Raw genomic sequence first — 15,336 nt, 5'->3', positions numbered from 1 at the left:
TATTGCGCTGAGAGCTTGATAAGGGCCTCGGGAGGAGATTCAGACTGGAAGTTGGTATCCAGGTCAAGTCCACATGCGAAGCCAGTCCAAGCCAGGGCTCCTTAGGCATTCCTCTTCTTCTCTCAGTCGGCTCCTATTGCATCAGCTGCAAGTTCGACGGTCCAAAATGAGCTCTAGCTGGATTTATGAGCTACTTCGCCCGCAACGCCGGTTTCTTGTCTTCGACCGACGTGCCGGATGGGAACCACATCATAATCGGGAACGTAGACCTTTCGCCGTCAAGCTCCATAGACACTTCCTCCATCGCCTCGAAGCCAAGCTTCTCGTATACTGGCGCGCCTTCGTCGCTCGCCTCGAGGTACGCAGGGATGTTTAGATGCTCACACTGTGCTAATCCCCACTTAACGCACATCGTTGAGACTCCCCGTCTCCTCCACACTGGATCCACGCACATGTACATGAGGACAGCGCATCTTCTCCCACCTAGCCATTCCACACGCTTGTCCAAGATGGGCTGCAGCGTACGCTTGGCCAAATCCTGCTGGCCCTGACTGTTCGGTACCCAGGATGCAGAAAGAAGATAATGCGGTCGGGTGTATTGCTCGGCAGTGCGAACCCTGTCGTATATGAGCCAATACGCGAAGCCCACAATAGTGCGCTGGTTGGTTTGCGGGTCAGTATGCACGCATTTGATCGCAGAAGGCCACAGTAACTCGTCTGCATGCTCACGCCACGCTCGCAAGTGCCGCTCGCCTGCTGCTCGTCGACCATCCGGGGTGTCTATGTTGCCGAGTAGAGCTTCGATTGGATATGGCGCAAACGCTGGTACCAGTATTGAAATTATATCCGAAATGTCTTCTTCACGCGCAGCTTCTATCGCGAACGGAGGCGCCATATTTGTTACACGGCGATTGTATTACTGGGAAACAAAGAGGCCATCAAATCCAAAGATGTAATGCTTGAAAGCTGGGACAGATCGGTACTTGGCCACATAGCTGCGTGGAGCCGCTAAAGGCTGAATACGGTGTAGCAGGGAGCTGGCAACTCACCTGGCATGACAGCGGCAAGGCGCGAGGCGAACCCAGATGCCGACAGCAATATCTGGATAGGGATTAGCGACATCGCGTGAAGTTAGCATGGCAGAACTCCCGACCTCGGCACGACGTTCGGCGGCTTCGGCTCCGACAGTCCTGAACCTTTCCCATTACATCGGACTTAAGCTCCGTATATGCCTTCAGCTTCCCTGCACGTATACGACAGCACCTAAGGTCCCAGAGTTAGTCACAATCGTAGTCATAGAAGCCAACAGTAAGTCCTCAGCAGCTTATCCGTCTATTTCAATTCCCAAACGTTCCATTGCCCTTCGATCATCCAAATCACAATTGCTCCATCCAAATCGGAAAAGATTCCAACCCAACAATGTCCCACCCAACCACCCACAACACCTACATGCCCGGCTACGCCGCTCCTCAAGTGCGGCACCACGAATGGCGCACCGCCGAAAATAGCTGCCAATTCCTTTTGCCTACCCTCACCTCCCTCGCCACCAACACCCCGACCCTCAAACTCCTGGACGTAGGCGCAGGCTCCGGCACCATCTCCGCCTCCCTCGCCCGCTACATCCCCCACGGCCACATCACGGCCACGGACCTGTCGGATGAGATCCTACAACGAGCCGCCGACTATGCAAAGGGGAAGGGTGTGAGCAATATCTCGTTCCGGGAAGCTAATGTCTACCACCTCCCCTTCGAGGATGAGAGTTTCGATGTCGTGCACGCGAGTATGGTGCTCAATCACCTTGACGATCCCGTGGCCGCTTACAGGGAGATGCTGCGGGTTTGCAAGCCAGGCGGCGTGGTGGCGAATCGCGAGTCCGATGGGCGGATGTACTCTTATTACCCCGAGCTACCGGGGATTCGGAAGTTCCTAGATCTTATGGTGTCGAGTTTGAAGGCGAGTGGAGGTGATGTCACGGCTGGACCGAAGCTGGTCAGCTGGGCGATGAAGGCAGGAGCGAGGAGGGAGCAGATAACGGCGAGTATGGGGACTTGGACGTATAGTACGCCTGAGGAGAGGCAGATGTGGGGTGAGTCTGGCATGCAATTTTCTATGTCTGAATACCATGCTGATGATGCATGTAGGTGGCACCATGCTGGAACGAATCAAGCACGGCGGGATGCGGACGATGGCTCTGCAGCACAATCTCGCCACGGAGTCGGACATGGACGAGATGGCGCGAGACTGGGAAGCCTGGATCGCTGCCGAAGACGGCGTGTTGGGGTTGATGCACGGTGAGATCTTAATTAGGAAGTAGACCAATGGTGCAGAACTGTTTGATACACGAAGAAAGCACGCTAAGGCGAAGCACTGCTGTACATGCCCACTTCAACCTCTTCTCACTCAGCCGCCTTGCGCCATGTTCACTTTCTTGCCCCTGTGGTTGCTCATCTCCGGAAGGTCGAGCCTGGCTGCTTGGCGGCTGGGGTTGACCCGATGCTTGGATCCTGATAAAGCATTCTGCGGGATTTAATGTTGGCCCACCGGTGCCTGCGAGTTGATGGTTAGCACGTCAAACACGGACTCAGTCTACGGGGGCTGTAGGATAGCTCACCTCTTGACCCACACACTCAAGGCAAACAGCACACCGCCAATCGCCATGACCTTCCAGCCCATACGCTTCCGCTGGTCCATCTCCGGCTCAGCGGACCAGTTCAAGAACTCCACCACATCCTTCGCCATCTGCGACGTGGTGGCGGTAGTACCGTCCTCATATTCAACCAGACCATCGTATAGCACACGCGCCATAGCGATACCGGTACCGGGGAAGTACGGATTAAAGTTCAACCCACTCTGCACAACCGCACCCGCCGGCGGCTCCTCCGGATAGCCCGTCAACAGCGAGAAGATGTAGTTGCAGCCACCGTGGCGCGCCTTGACCATCAAGCTGAGATCGGGCGGCAGTGCACCATTGTTGGCTGCACGCGCCGCTTCGTCGTTCTTGTACGGAGACGGGATGTAGTCGGAGAGCTTGCCGGGACGCTTCTCAATCTCGCCTTCGTCGTTGGGCTCGGTGTCGTATTCGTTCTCCTCCGCAAGCGTCTTGGCTTCGTTGACGGTCATCATGGTGCCGACGAGGGAGCGGTAGGGGATACGGCTGAGGGAGTGGCAGGAGGAGCAGACTTCGCGGTAGACCTGGAAGCCGCGGCGGAGGGCGGCATGGTCGAAGGTTTTGTAGAGCTTCTCGTGCTCCCAGGGGTATCGCGTGGCGTGAAGGCTGCAGTGAAGCGTGCGTTAGTCGGCTAGCTGTACAGCACCGAGGCAATCATGCAGGGCTCATTTATGCCGTCTCAGCTCACCCTTCTTCTTGTGGCGTCATGGCGTACGGCTGCCTGCCAAACTGGTAGTAGTACCAAGCGACTGAGCCGATGGCGAAGGCGGTAGATGATGCGAGGAGGGCGTTGTTCTTCCATGCCGCCGCGGCCTCGGAAGAGCTTGATGTGGAGGCATTGCGCTGTAGAGGTGCTGCCGTCAGCCACTATACCCATGACGTAGCTTTCAACGACTCGTAGAACCTCCGAACAGCTGCCAGATGCCTCTCGCAAGCTCGCAGTGGCGTGTTCGGGGTGGGGGGTGGTGGAGGTGCATACCTTCGCAAGCCCAGTGACACCCGTCTTCGCGGCGCCCGCAGCGCGCAGAGTCGCTCGTGCCAGCATCTTCACTCGAGCTCGCCTCAGCGCTTGAGGTGGCCCAAAGTCTGGTGGCGGCACAAATGAGTGTTTTGAAGAGTTAGCGAGTGTGTCGTCGCTCAATGCTCTTCAATGCGCTACGCTTTGCTCCTGGACTTTCGACGTCCGGAAACACCCGCTGACTTAGCACTACATCTGATTGGCTGGGAAGCTAGGCCTCGCTTGAACGGGCCAGGACTACTCGACACCTTCTCGATAGACGTCAAACAGTTCGCCACACAAACACACTGGCCATAACATCGACACCATGCAGTTGATGCCTGATAACAATGCTAAATGGCTCCCACATGCGAAGGTGAGCTGAACATTGTGAATGCTCGCAAGGCTTCGGTGCCTCCAGCCTACTTCGCACAGTATCGTAAAAGCTAAGTGGTACCCCTTCTGCCACCATCATACATCCGCACAGACAACCCTCAAGACTGCCCTGTTACCCTCTCCTCAGTCGTCCTTTTTTGCACTGTGATCCTGCAAATTTCAGATGAGCCTCCTTCTGTGACATTCCAACCACGCGTGCCCTGCATAATCCGACGCGAAGATGGCATGTAAATATGGGTTACGCATTGAGACCGTCCGTGTAAGTAGTAGCGTACGGGCACACGACCCGTTGTATCAGGCAGTATGGCATCCTGGGGCTCTTTAAGAACTTCTTCCTACCGAGATCTGTCGCCTACATCGCCGTTGACGCCACTCTCACCGAACTCACTACCGCAATGGCTACGACCAAGCCGAAGGAAAAGCAGTGTGATTCCAAGCGGGACGCTGAAGACTGTCGGAATCGTCGTGCTTTGCCTAGCTTTCGGCTGGTTCGCAACGAGCACTCTTGGACCCGCGGGAGAGGCTTCGTTCGAACTGGACGAAGAAGCGTACGATATCGCATCTGGCGGCGTGCTGAATGATCCTACCGGCTTCGGCAGTGAGTTGATCAACCGACCGAGGCCCGGCATTATCAGCGGCGAAGACGAGGCAGCCTCTCGCCAGAAGCATGTCGATGGCTGGACCTCGGAGAAGGAGCCGTCAGTGAGCGGTGCTCTGTCCGAGTTGCATCATGCTGTCACCGACAAGCTCCAGTCCTGGAACCCATACCGCCCAAAGCTCCAAGAGAAACCGGCGTCGAACAGGACGACCTCCACATCGAGTAAGAAAAAGACCGGAAACGAGACAGCCACGGGACCTATGGGCGAGGATGTACGTGACGGCGTCAGTGAGGAAGATCGTCTTGGCGCTCGAACTAGGGTTGGGAAATGTACCATTGTGTTCAACGGCAACAGCTGGTGGGAACGTGCACTCCGCACACATGAGGAGCACGACAAGATCCAGGGCTACCGGTTGTATGTGCTCAGGCAGAACCTGCTCGATGACGTGTGGTCGAAGCCGGCATACGTCCTCAGCCTGTTGTTACGGGAGATGGCGAAGCCCGAGAACGAGCGTTTGGAGTGGTTGCTATGGTTCGATGTCGACACTATTATCTTAAATCCATACATCCCGCTCGAGACATTCCTGCCCCCTGTAGGCACCGAGTTCGACGACATCCATCTCATGTACTCCAACGATTGGAACGGACTCAACAACGGCGTCTTCCCAGTCAGGGTCAACCAGTGGTCTGTGCAACTCTTCTCTGCCATCCTCTCATACCGGTACTACAGACCGGAAGCCTCACTCCAATTCCGAGACCAGTCGGCAATGGACGCGCTCATGCACGAGCCCAAGTTTTCGAAGCACATCGTCCAGGCACCGCAGAGATGGTTCAACGCGTACCAGGGTGAGCACAACGAGACCCTAGCGCCTTTCCAAATCCGCCGTGGCGATCTGCTGGTCCATTTCGCAGGCGTACCCGGTCGCGAAAGCCGCATGCAGTACTGGCTGGAACGAGCGGAGCAGCATCTGGACGATTGGGAGATCGCGGTGAAGTCAACCAGCTATCCGCAGGAAGCGCGGGATTTCTGGAACGAGCAGCGAGATGCACGACGGGCGAAGGAGGCTCATCAAGTTGGCATTCACACGAATGTTACGACCTTGCTGACGAAGACGGATGAGCGTCTCATTACTTACTCCGACCGCCTCGCCCCGGAGCAGAAGGACTCGATAGGTAACGCGAGGGATGCTCTTAAGGCCCTTGCCGACGATCCGGAGTGGCAGGACAAGGTTGACAAACTGCAAGAGGCCGCCAATCAACTCACGAAAGTCAACGAACCGCTGATGGATGTCATAACCAACGCCACTAAATTATTGCTGAAGGGCGCTCACGAGACCATCTTCGCCGCGGAGAGGGACTTGCTTGACACTTCTATCCAAGATGGCACCCTGAACCGAGAGCTGCAGCGCGTTATGGAGGCCGTGAAAAGTCTCAAGGACCTAGTCATGGCGCCGGACGATACCTGGGACCGCAACGATCTGATCGCGGCGGTCAATGCTGTGACGGAGGCGCGAGCGACATTGCAGGCTAGGAGGGATTCGATTACGTCTGCGGCGAAGGCGGAGGAGAAGCAGGCTAAGCTGCTGGAAGAAGCGAAGAAGCAGGCGCAACTTGAAGCTGACCAGGCCGCTGGTATCGTAGCTATGCCACCGAGCGCGGCGGCCGGGAACGAAATTAAGCCTACAGATCAACCCACCGGCCTTGATGGCAAGCCGACAGGCCAAGCTGTCGGAGGACCTGTCGTCAGCCAGGGGGTCTTACAAGGCGGCGGTCACGCAGTCGCTGACGGCGCGATGGAATTCATGTCGACGCAGCCTGCTGCTGTAAAAGACGCGGCTGCCACTTCTTTGCCCGGGGTTCTGTATCAGGTGATTACCGCCTACGAGGCGCCGGTTGTCGTGTGGGCCACATCAACACTTATCGTGGGTGCGGATGTTACGATCAGTCCAAAGGTGGATAGCGGAGCGGACTAGAGCAGTCGAGCAGGCGGGGAGGACCGTAGATTGGTATAATCAGCAAAGCACAACTGCTTGATCGCTGCGCCATGAGGTTCGTGCTCGTAAGAGCACAACACTACATTTATAATAGCAAGTCATTTGGCGCCCATCACGTTGTGACATCACTGCAATTTTAGCTTTCAACTGTGGCACTTCAAGTGGTGTCGGTAATTCACAAGTTAACGCCTGAGTTCGACAATCACGGCGACACTCCCAGAAGGGGTTCGCCATCTCCTCGTACTCCAGACGGCAACGCCATGGCCATCAACCTTCCTCCCTCGTACATGCAAGACTTCAGTCAAGGGCCAAATGTGTGCCAGAGAAGAGCGCCCCAAGCTGAGCCATGACAGTAACCGCCTGCGCACTCAGCGCAAGCTCCTCACGCTCCGCCTCCATGTACACTCGGACCATCATCAGCGCCTTTGCGCGGTCAGGCTTTCTATCACGACGTAAGCAATACTTCTCGAAGAAGCTACTCTGGCCCCCTTGCTTCTTGAGCCAGGCTCGCTCTTCGGCGGTGAAGCCAGGTAGCTCGCTGAAGGGCGCCGCCGGCGTTAATCCCATGCCGATCTTGGCTGCCTTGATCTCGGCTTGCTGTCTGATCGACCATTGCACGCTAGCATCGTACGATTGATTGGCTCGAAGACTCGTCTGACCTTGCACCTGGCCCTTCAGCCACAGCTTCGGCAGTGGTGTAGTCGTGTCGAGAAGTGCGTCCACCGAGCCTTTGGCTTTGAGTCGGATCTGCGCTTGGTCGACAGTGTACTTGTCCAGTAACGGCTTGCCGACGATATTGAAAGGGGCCGACGAACGAAGAGCACGTCGTCGAGTGGGATTAGGGCCGTATCGGGAGAATAGCACAGATCCGGAGCCCGAGGAAAACCTAAGTCTGCCACCAGTTGCTTGATCAAGCTGATCGGGATGTTGCCAGCAGCAGAAGTAGGGTTGTCCGGCGTAGCGGGTGCCGATGGACTGAATGGCTGATCGGTCGAGGTTCGCTTAATGGCAAGGTTGGCAGTCTGTTCGACTGCCGGGCCGGCGGGCTTACGGGCCACAAGTTGCACTCCACCAAAGCCGACCACCTTCATGGACTTGCCACCGATCTTGACAGTGGCAGCGACGTTAGTAGAGTCGATGGTGGCGAACTCTGCAACGCCGAGAATGCCCATGAACCAACCAAGGTTATTGGCAATATGGACAGGCGAGTCGCTGGAGAAGACCCAATCAGTATTGTACGCCGGATCTTGAGAAGATAAGCGCAGCGGCAGTAGGCGAGGCCGGGCTGAGGCCATGTTTGAGCAGGTGGTGCTGGCTTCGTTTGGTTTCGGGATGCTGTTTCGCTCGAAGGTGTCACGCTTGGATGGCTGTCGTCCACTGAGCGAAAGGTGGACTGTTTTATGCTTGACGATGGTACCTGACATCCGAGACTGCCCGTCAATTCACGTGTTAGCGTGCAGATTTTTCGCCAGAGCTTGAAGCTTTATGAATGGAAGGTGGACTTGACAGCTTCGTACCTGCCGATTCAGGAGTCAGGGTCTATCACCAATGCTTCGCAACTGGTCAGCTCAGGCAGCAAACCATGCGCAGCTGCGACTCGCCTTTCATGCAGAGGAAACACAGCGGCTTCACAATAAAGAACAATTCGACATGCCCTAGCTTGGTGCTTCCATCAACCCATACATACAGTCACTCGCTTCGGCTCGCTGCTCTGGTGCGGAATAGCAGTTGGCTTCTTATCCCCATCGACACAATCATCCTTAGCCATTAGCGCTTGATTGATCGCTCTCCCTTCCTCTCGTTGATCTTCCTTGCAGGAGCTGAGCTCGTTAACAACGAGGAACTTGAATCCGCTGCCGAACGTGTCGTTCATCCACCCCTTCTCCGCTTCGGTCAATGCATCTGAGCCAAGATACGTGTAAGTCTGGGAAGAGTCGGCCGTACTATTTGCGGGAGGCTGCGAAGTAATGTTACGCTTGTTCTACTGCCATCGAGCTTGCTCGGCGTTTAACCAGTCTGCGCGTACGAAGTAAAGGCGGCTCGGATCCAGACTCCACAAGCCGTGGCATTGCCCTCTCAACCAGAGCTTCCAAAGCTTTCGGTGATCGAGCAAGGCCACGACTTCGGATGTCGTCGAACGCGCAAGAAACCTGTTGCCTATGTCTGATGCAAGTCCCCAATTGTACTAGGTGGCAAATGGGTAGCCGACGACACTGCATTCACGGTTCGGGCAGTGAATGACTTCTTTCAGCACAAGCTAGTCGTAAGGGCCATTGGTATCGTCAGGCAATGCCGACGTACGAACGTCGAGTTTTACATCGTCTAGCCCGAGCATCTCATAGCGGTCGTAGAGTCAGCTTGGAACGCGGTGTAGGTGTTGAACCAGCTCCTGTGCTTAGCCAGATAGCTGGCGACTTGTTGGAGAACACCCGGTCAAGGTTGTAGTGTTACCATAGGTAGCCATTGCCTCGTGTGCGTTGTTGCGGTCACACTGGCCCGGCGACAGCGACGATCGTGCTTGAGGAAGGAGCTAAGCCCAGAGAAAGCACCGACCTCGTATGCGTGGGCTCCGCTTACCACGTGATGTCGTGCGTTAGCGCATTACTCCCTGCAGCCGTGGTGGTGAGTCACTGGAGGCTTGTCCCTTGCTCTTCCTGTGGTTTCCAATCCTCACTGCCTCTACAGTCCCCTCTTCGAACGTGCCGTCGACGATGAGCTGACCGAACAGCTGATAAGGCGACGCAGTGCACACGGACGGCGCTGGATTCTCGCAGGTATGCAATTGCTCTGTGAACACGGGCGTGGATGTTCAGCAAGCAAGCTCACAGAAGCCTGATTAGTGTATCCGTTCTTCGCACGTTGTCCTGGGCCATTGTGTGACTTCTGTGTACAATCACGATTTCGTCCCGGCCTTAAGACCTTCCAGCCGCCATGGGGTCCTATCCGGGTAACCGTCTTTTCGACTATTCGCCGTACTACTACCCGGAAGACGTCGAGTGTCAATGGGGAACGCAGTCGTGGACATTCCTGGGGGACCCTTACGCCAATATCCTCCGCACCGATAGCATTATCATTGCCGTAGATGGAGCTTGTCGTAACAACGGCAGACCTACAGCAAGAGTCGGCTATGGCATCTTCTTCCATAGGAACAACCATCAGTGGAACAAGGCCGTTCTTCTTACGCCGGAAGACAGCACAAACCAGCGCGCCGAGCTTCGCGCGGCACTGCAGGCTCTCAAGCTTGCTACAAAACTTCGGAGACTGAACCCGGAGCTTTATGGACAGGAGCCTCGACAGCGCGCGAAAGGCCCAGCGCGGCAGCTTGTGAAAGTGATCATCAAGACCGACTCGCAGTACGTCGTTCGTGGTATGACTGAATGAGTTGAGATATGAAAGGTGAACGGGTATCGTAATGCGAGAGGCTTGCCAGTGAAGAATGGCGACTTGTTTTGGGAGGTGGATCAGAAGGTTGAGGAGCTGGAGGACATAAACGTCGAAGTGTGTTTCTGGCACGTTCCAAGGGCGATGAACCGCCCAGCAGATTGCCTGGCGAATGCGGCGCTCGATGGCGTCTCACCGGAGGTGGCGCTGCAGGAGTATTTTGACAACCACAGATGAACTGGACTTGGCAGCATCCGCGAGCAATACACGCCATTGGTACGACAGAAGTAATGGACCAACACCCGATCGGACAGCAAAGTCTCTACCGCTACATCGCTACCAAGAATGCATGAACGCTGCACCATTCCGAAACACAAGCTGGCAGCGTTGCGTTTATACCTGCACCACTTTTCAGATGCTGTGTTATGGCATCGCACCATGCTGGCATCTCTGGTGGGCGTCTTTCCAGATATGGCTTCATCTAAGGGCCTCCACAGTAAATGCAAATCCAGTAATAGGCATCGCAAAATACGAGAGATGAAAGACCTCTACTAACAAGCTATTTGAATCTCGTCCGACAACTATCAGTCCTTGTGACATATCACACGGCCATTCTCACCAAATCACTCCAGACTGAGAAGGACATACCTGCTGTTTCATTCATCGGAGCCTCTTGCCCGCATTCTTCGCCGCGGTGGTTGACCTCCTGGCTGCGAAAGCACGCACGGCACAATGTACCGATCGGTCACTACTCGACGATCGATGCAGCGGGGATGCACAGTCGTCAGACATTTACGGCGAACGTAAAACGAGGCCACACTGGAACACATCTCATGCATACAAAGTGAGAACATAAATACACAATCACGGCTTCTGACGCAACGACTCCGACACTTTGAACGGCCCTAGCGCCGTCCACATCCTTTGAGACCACTGTCCATGAGATGACGTGCAAGCTGTAAAGCCTGCGTGACCGTCTCCAGAGCCGGTTCGCAGGTTTGGCATCTTAACCTGTAGACGAGACCGTAACGCGCATGTTCCTGAAAAGGCTTTCTTGTGGCTCGCTATCCAGTGTACGAGCATGGCCTTGAGCAATATGGCGGCATCGGCAAGCAGTTCTATGGCACTGCACCTTCCGATGACTCCGGAAATGTGGGCGACGTCACTCAACGATAAGTGGTGGCTTGTGTCAAAGTCAAGGTCGTCGCCAGTGAGCATTTCGGGCAGTGCGGTTCCGGTTAGTCCTAATCACCTGCTAATGTTGTGCGCTGGGTTACGAAAGCAGACACACAGAGATGGCAGTTCGCACGTCGGGAATGGTAGAACGATCGTTATGTCGTCATAAGTCTTCACACAAATGTACATCGCTAATCGTTACGAATAGTCACCTGTTCATACGTCAGCTCATGCATGGATGATTCTGTGAACAGTCTTAGACTACTTACATGTCAGACAGTATGTCATCGTATCAGGCGTCGCCGGATAATAGTCATGGTTGTAGGTCGAGTTCAGCGTTACGCTGCCAACCACATCGCCAGACTCGAGCCGTATCCAGGTATCGACTTCCTGGCTCTTGAGCATAGCCTCGGTGATGAATATCTGTCTCGAACCTCTTATCCAATTGCCGTATCCGCCGTACCCAGTATGCTGGCCGAAGCAAAGGTTGAGACCGTTGCCCTTGACGCTCATGCCCGGCAATTGCGTGTCCCACTTGTAGCACCAAGAGTCGCCGTGATCATGACCGGAGAAGACGGCCATCAGACCGGGCGTCGATACCAGCGCCTCCATGAATGGCACGTCTTGACCGCCGTAGGTACAGCTGGCGTCGTTACTTCCATCCGCGCACCAACCCTGAGCCTGTCCCGCAAGGATATAATCATCGTTGATGCCTGGCTGATAGTTTGGGTTAATGCCGGCTTCGGTCTGCGCCGCTTGTGAAGCGTTTGTCGGGATGTGTACGAAGGCCAGAGACGGGATGGCGTTACCGTATTGCTTCGTCAAGTTGGTGTTGGTAGCCTTGAACCAATCCACGACGCTTTGGTCAACCCAGTCTGGCTGACCAACTTCATTGCCGGAAGAGTCCAGCTTCTGGTAGAGAAATCCACCTCGGCTGTCAAAGAACCACAGGATGAGGCTAGGCGTGGTGCTACTGCCGGACGGGTAGACAGGGAGATAGTAGTTCGAGACGCCAGCATTAGTGTCGAACACCATTTGCTGTGTGCGAGCATTCGGCCACCGATGCTCACGCTCGAGAATGGCCGAGCGAGACAGGTTGTATGCGCTATCATGGTTGCCATACGTGGATGCCCATGTCAAGCCGCGGTTGACAAGGGGCGCTACAATCTCATCCACATAAACCGTGCTGTTCTCGAGGAAGCCGTTCTCGCCGGTGATCAGGTCGCCGTTCAAGACAACGAGCTGTTGCGCCTCCTTGTCCAGGATTTCATTAATGACTTTCACTGAGTTGATGTCCTGTTGCGGGCCCCAGGTATCCCAGGCCTATGCTACTGTCAGCGTCCCATCCAAGTGGTCGGATTAAAGCTTGGGCACCAGGACTGACATTCTCACCAAAATGCAGGTCCTCGAGAATCGATATCTGGAAAGTGCCATCGGCGGTGAACCGTAAAGGCGCCCTCACGCTGCTGTCATCCCTCGCAATAGGCGCGCTCAATGTAAGACGGGCGGCATAGAATGCCGCAAGCAGAAATGCAACCATCATGACAAGGAAACGATACTTTACTAGGAAGTCCGCCCACGCCTCCAAGCGCGAGTGCTGGCTTGCGAAAGCCATCCTTCATATACATCTAAGGCCGCAGTAAGAGCACCTTGCTGTCGCCAGCCGTCTGGCCGAAGTGGTGGGCCGCAATGTGGGTAACTTCAGCGTTGCATTGCGAAGTTTGAGCATGCGCAGCAGTAGTAGGACAATCCTGTCAGAGTGTAGGAGTGCCTGGGACGCAAGGTGCAGTCATCCGTAGCTTGCGCGAGCTTGTAAACTGCCGCTCTGAGCCAGTAGGTTCAGAGCGTGGAATGCAAGGTCGTGCCGGTCAATGCAGGTCTTATAGCTCGGCTGGCTTCGGCGCGCAACAGGCTTGAGATGGCAGAACGTGTATAGCAGTCGTGGTTTGCAGAGACATGAGTAGTATAGTGGATCATCATCAGGAAAAGGAACGTGCTGAAAGCACGCTCATCTGTGCAACAGATCTTCGACAGATCGGCGGCCTGCAGGAAGAGTGATCAACATGCTGCATAACTCCACATCTTCTTCCTAACTGCCTGAATCGCGGAAGAGATGAGCCAGAACGAACTTCCTCGAAGACACTCCTTGATGGAAGAGGTGCTGGTAAAAAGGATGGCAATGCGACAGTAACTGAACACTCAGTCGGACGATACGTCGGAAACTCTTTGCTGCCGCAACAGATTTGGTTCTTCCGTCATTTTGAACTCCACCCTCGTATATCAAACGACGCTCAGAAGGGCAATATGGTCGTGACGCACGAGGCGGAAAACTGCGAAGAAATAGAGCGACTGTACGATGTAAACAGAAGCTAAGTAGCGAGGAAGAGTCTGTCGTGGTCAAAGCTTGTATATTCGAGTCGCTATGCATGAACGCTCGAAATGAACGCTCGAGATGAACGCTTGAGGTGAACGCTATGCACAAAGCAACGTATTTACGGCGGCTGCAAACAAGCCATTCCTACCGTCGACCATCCCAAGACCAACCTCTCCCATCGTCCACATTGACCCACTTCCCATCCCGCACCGCCTCCCACCCCATCATAACGCCCAGCAAGCGACAAGTAGCACTGCTGACCGCGCAGACCACACCATCGCTTTTGCTCAGAACCGCGAGGTCCAGCAAGTAAGCCCTCCCTATGAACTCCCGCATACGCATGGCTTGGTCTGTGACTGGCCCAGAGCCATCCGCAAGCGCAAGTTCGCCATTGCGCAACTTTTTTCTCGGCTTGCCGATTGAGTAGAATAGATCGGGGTAGAAACCGCCTTCCCAGCCCGAGTTCTCGTCCACATGCTTGACGTAAGCTGAACCTTGCTGTCTGATGGGCTGGACGGGTGCGACTTGATCCAGGGCAGACTTCGAGGCCAGCTGTATGCGCTCCTGTGCGCGCAGGAGGCTCCATGGTGCAATGGCTTGTGACAGTTCGGTTGACGACACGATGTCCGGATCGTCAGAAGCGAGCAGCAAAGGAGAATGCTGATATCGCGGGTTTGCGGAGAAGTCGAGAGAATCGCCGCTGACGCTATCCGGATACAGCAAGAAGCGAAAGAGAGACTGAGCACCGACGGCATATCGTTCGAGTGGCAGGTAATCGCGAGTGTACTGATACTCGTGCGGGTGCAAGTCGCCGCGGCGGATGTGCATGGACACTACAGCCCCATGGTTCTGTAAGGCAGCCTTCCGAAGCTGCGCGGCCCGATCTCTTGCGTATAGAGCGTCGTCGCCTCTGAGCTCGAACAAGGCTTTGTAGCCCTTGTGAAGCAAAGCATAGATGTCTTTGTGTTGATCCGCGCCGTCTCTGTCATGCCGCATGAATGCACGCTCAAACAAAGCGCCGAACGTCCACGGAGCGGTTGCAGCAGAGACCACTAGATGCCGAGTTTGATGTGGACAAGGCAGGATCTCATGCCGAGGCGGTGGCGGGCAACGCTGAACTGGTGGTGGTGCAAAATAAGAGCTGTAATTCCCGTACGGCCAGTTCGTGTCGTCGACAAAGAAGGCTCTGCCCTCTTTCTTCGCAAGGCCATAACTCAGCCATAACAACAAGAGCGTCTTGCCGAAACCCGCATCTTCAGTGTCCATCACAAACGTCAAGCTCCTACTGCAGACGTTCTCCGCCAGCCCCTCTGACACAATCGGTAAGGCACCGCTCTGCTCTGCATCAGCGACATCGAGAAAGGTCCAATCGCGGGAGTAGTACGATGGCTTCCAGTGTGCTTCCGCTAATCGTCCGAAGCGAGATCCTTTTATAAGCTTGCTTCGGGCATCTTCACCTTGCCTACAGATGTCTGCGTATTGCTCAGCGCGCAGTGGGAAGCTCGCATTGTGTGGGATAGTGACGGTCCACTTCGATTGACCTGCGCCATCCGTGACGACCAGCGCGGTTGGGTTGTCTGGCAACGAAGGACTCACTGTAGGGTCGCCATCGGATGTTGAGCCGTAGAAGACACCCGGTAGAAAGCGGCCGCCTAGCAGATTGAATAGGTAGAGTAGGCCGCATAGTGTTGAGACCGCGGCCAGCGCTACCACTCGCCGTAAGCGACGCGTCGCCCAACCTCCTTTGAGAAG

The 15,336-nt window shown here is 55.3% G+C and overlaps 9 protein-coding genes across 9 annotated transcripts; 3 read left to right on the top strand and 6 right to left on the bottom strand.

The window, feature by feature from the left end:
- Window positions 1-26: 26 nt before the first annotated feature.
- On the bottom strand, window positions 27-1,004 carry BAUCODRAFT_314323 (uncharacterized protein). The gene has a single exon (XM_007683376.1). It carries the CDS (start codon window positions 893-895, stop codon window positions 191-193), a length of 705 nt encoding a protein of 234 aa, XP_007681566.1. The 5' UTR covers window positions 896-1,004; the 3' UTR covers window positions 27-190.
- Window positions 1,005-1,419: 415 nt separating this feature from the next.
- BAUCODRAFT_80451 (uncharacterized protein) lies at window positions 1,420-2,314 on the top strand (the record flags this gene model as incomplete). Its single annotated transcript, XM_007683333.1, has 2 exons — window positions 1,420-2,086; window positions 2,142-2,314. The coding sequence occupies 2 exons, from the start codon at window positions 1,420-1,422 to the stop codon at window positions 2,312-2,314; spliced, it is 840 nt and encodes a 279-aa protein (XP_007681523.1).
- A 130-nt stretch (window positions 2,315-2,444) lies between these two features.
- BAUCODRAFT_127002 (uncharacterized protein) lies at window positions 2,445-3,713 on the bottom strand (the record flags this gene model as incomplete). The annotated part of the gene is made up of 4 exons (XM_007683375.1): window positions 2,445-2,547; window positions 2,612-3,274; window positions 3,357-3,511; window positions 3,648-3,713. The coding sequence occupies 4 exons, from the start codon at window positions 3,711-3,713 to the stop codon at window positions 2,445-2,447; spliced, it is 987 nt and encodes a 328-aa protein (XP_007681565.1).
- Window positions 3,714-4,919: 1,206 nt separating this feature from the next.
- On the top strand, window positions 4,920-5,690 carry BAUCODRAFT_80274 (glycosyltransferase family 34 protein; the record flags this gene model as incomplete). The annotated part of the gene is made up of 1 exon (XM_007683324.1): window positions 4,920-5,690. A coding segment is annotated over one exon (771 nt), but the record flags the coding sequence as incomplete, so codon positions are not given.
- Window positions 5,691-6,816: 1,126 nt separating this feature from the next.
- Window positions 6,817-7,948, bottom strand: BAUCODRAFT_570807 (uncharacterized protein; the record flags this gene model as incomplete). The annotated part of the gene is made up of 2 exons (XM_007683374.1): window positions 6,817-7,654; window positions 7,705-7,948. The coding sequence occupies 2 exons, from the start codon at window positions 7,946-7,948 to the stop codon at window positions 6,951-6,953; spliced, it is 948 nt and encodes a 315-aa protein (XP_007681564.1). The 3' UTR covers window positions 6,817-6,950.
- A 1,385-nt stretch (window positions 7,949-9,333) lies between these two features.
- BAUCODRAFT_39203 (uncharacterized protein) lies at window positions 9,334-10,442 on the top strand (the record flags this gene model as incomplete). Its single annotated transcript, XM_007683168.1, has 1 exon — window positions 9,334-10,442. A coding segment is annotated over exon 1 (446 nt), but the record flags the coding sequence as incomplete, so codon positions are not given.
- A 294-nt stretch (window positions 10,443-10,736) lies between these two features.
- BAUCODRAFT_314085 (uncharacterized protein) lies at window positions 10,737-11,361 on the bottom strand. The gene has a single exon (XM_007683373.1). It carries the CDS (start codon window positions 11,250-11,252, stop codon window positions 10,899-10,901), a length of 354 nt encoding a protein of 117 aa, XP_007681563.1. The 5' UTR covers window positions 11,253-11,361; the 3' UTR covers window positions 10,737-10,898.
- Window positions 11,362-11,471: 110 nt separating this feature from the next.
- BAUCODRAFT_80486 (uncharacterized protein) lies at window positions 11,472-12,750 on the bottom strand (the record flags this gene model as incomplete). Its single annotated transcript, XM_007683341.1, has 2 exons — window positions 11,472-12,533; window positions 12,595-12,750. 2 exons carry the CDS (start codon window positions 12,748-12,750, stop codon window positions 11,472-11,474), a joined length of 1,218 nt encoding a protein of 405 aa, XP_007681531.1.
- Window positions 12,751-13,749: 999 nt separating this feature from the next.
- On the bottom strand, window positions 13,750-15,171 carry BAUCODRAFT_58658 (uncharacterized protein; the record flags this gene model as incomplete). Its single annotated transcript, XM_007683275.1, has 1 exon — window positions 13,750-15,171. A coding segment is annotated over one exon (1,422 nt), but the record flags the coding sequence as incomplete, so codon positions are not given.
- Window positions 15,172-15,336: the final 165 nt, after the last annotated feature.

The sequence above is a fragment of the Baudoinia panamericana genome (genome assembly GCF_000338955.1).
Source record: "Baudoinia panamericana UAMH 10762 unplaced genomic scaffold BAUCOscaffold_15, whole genome shotgun sequence".
NCBI classification, from domain to species: Eukaryota; Fungi; Ascomycota; class Dothideomycetes; order Mycosphaerellales; family Teratosphaeriaceae; genus Baudoinia; species Baudoinia panamericana.
This window is presented reverse-complemented; position numbering and strand designations above follow the sequence as displayed.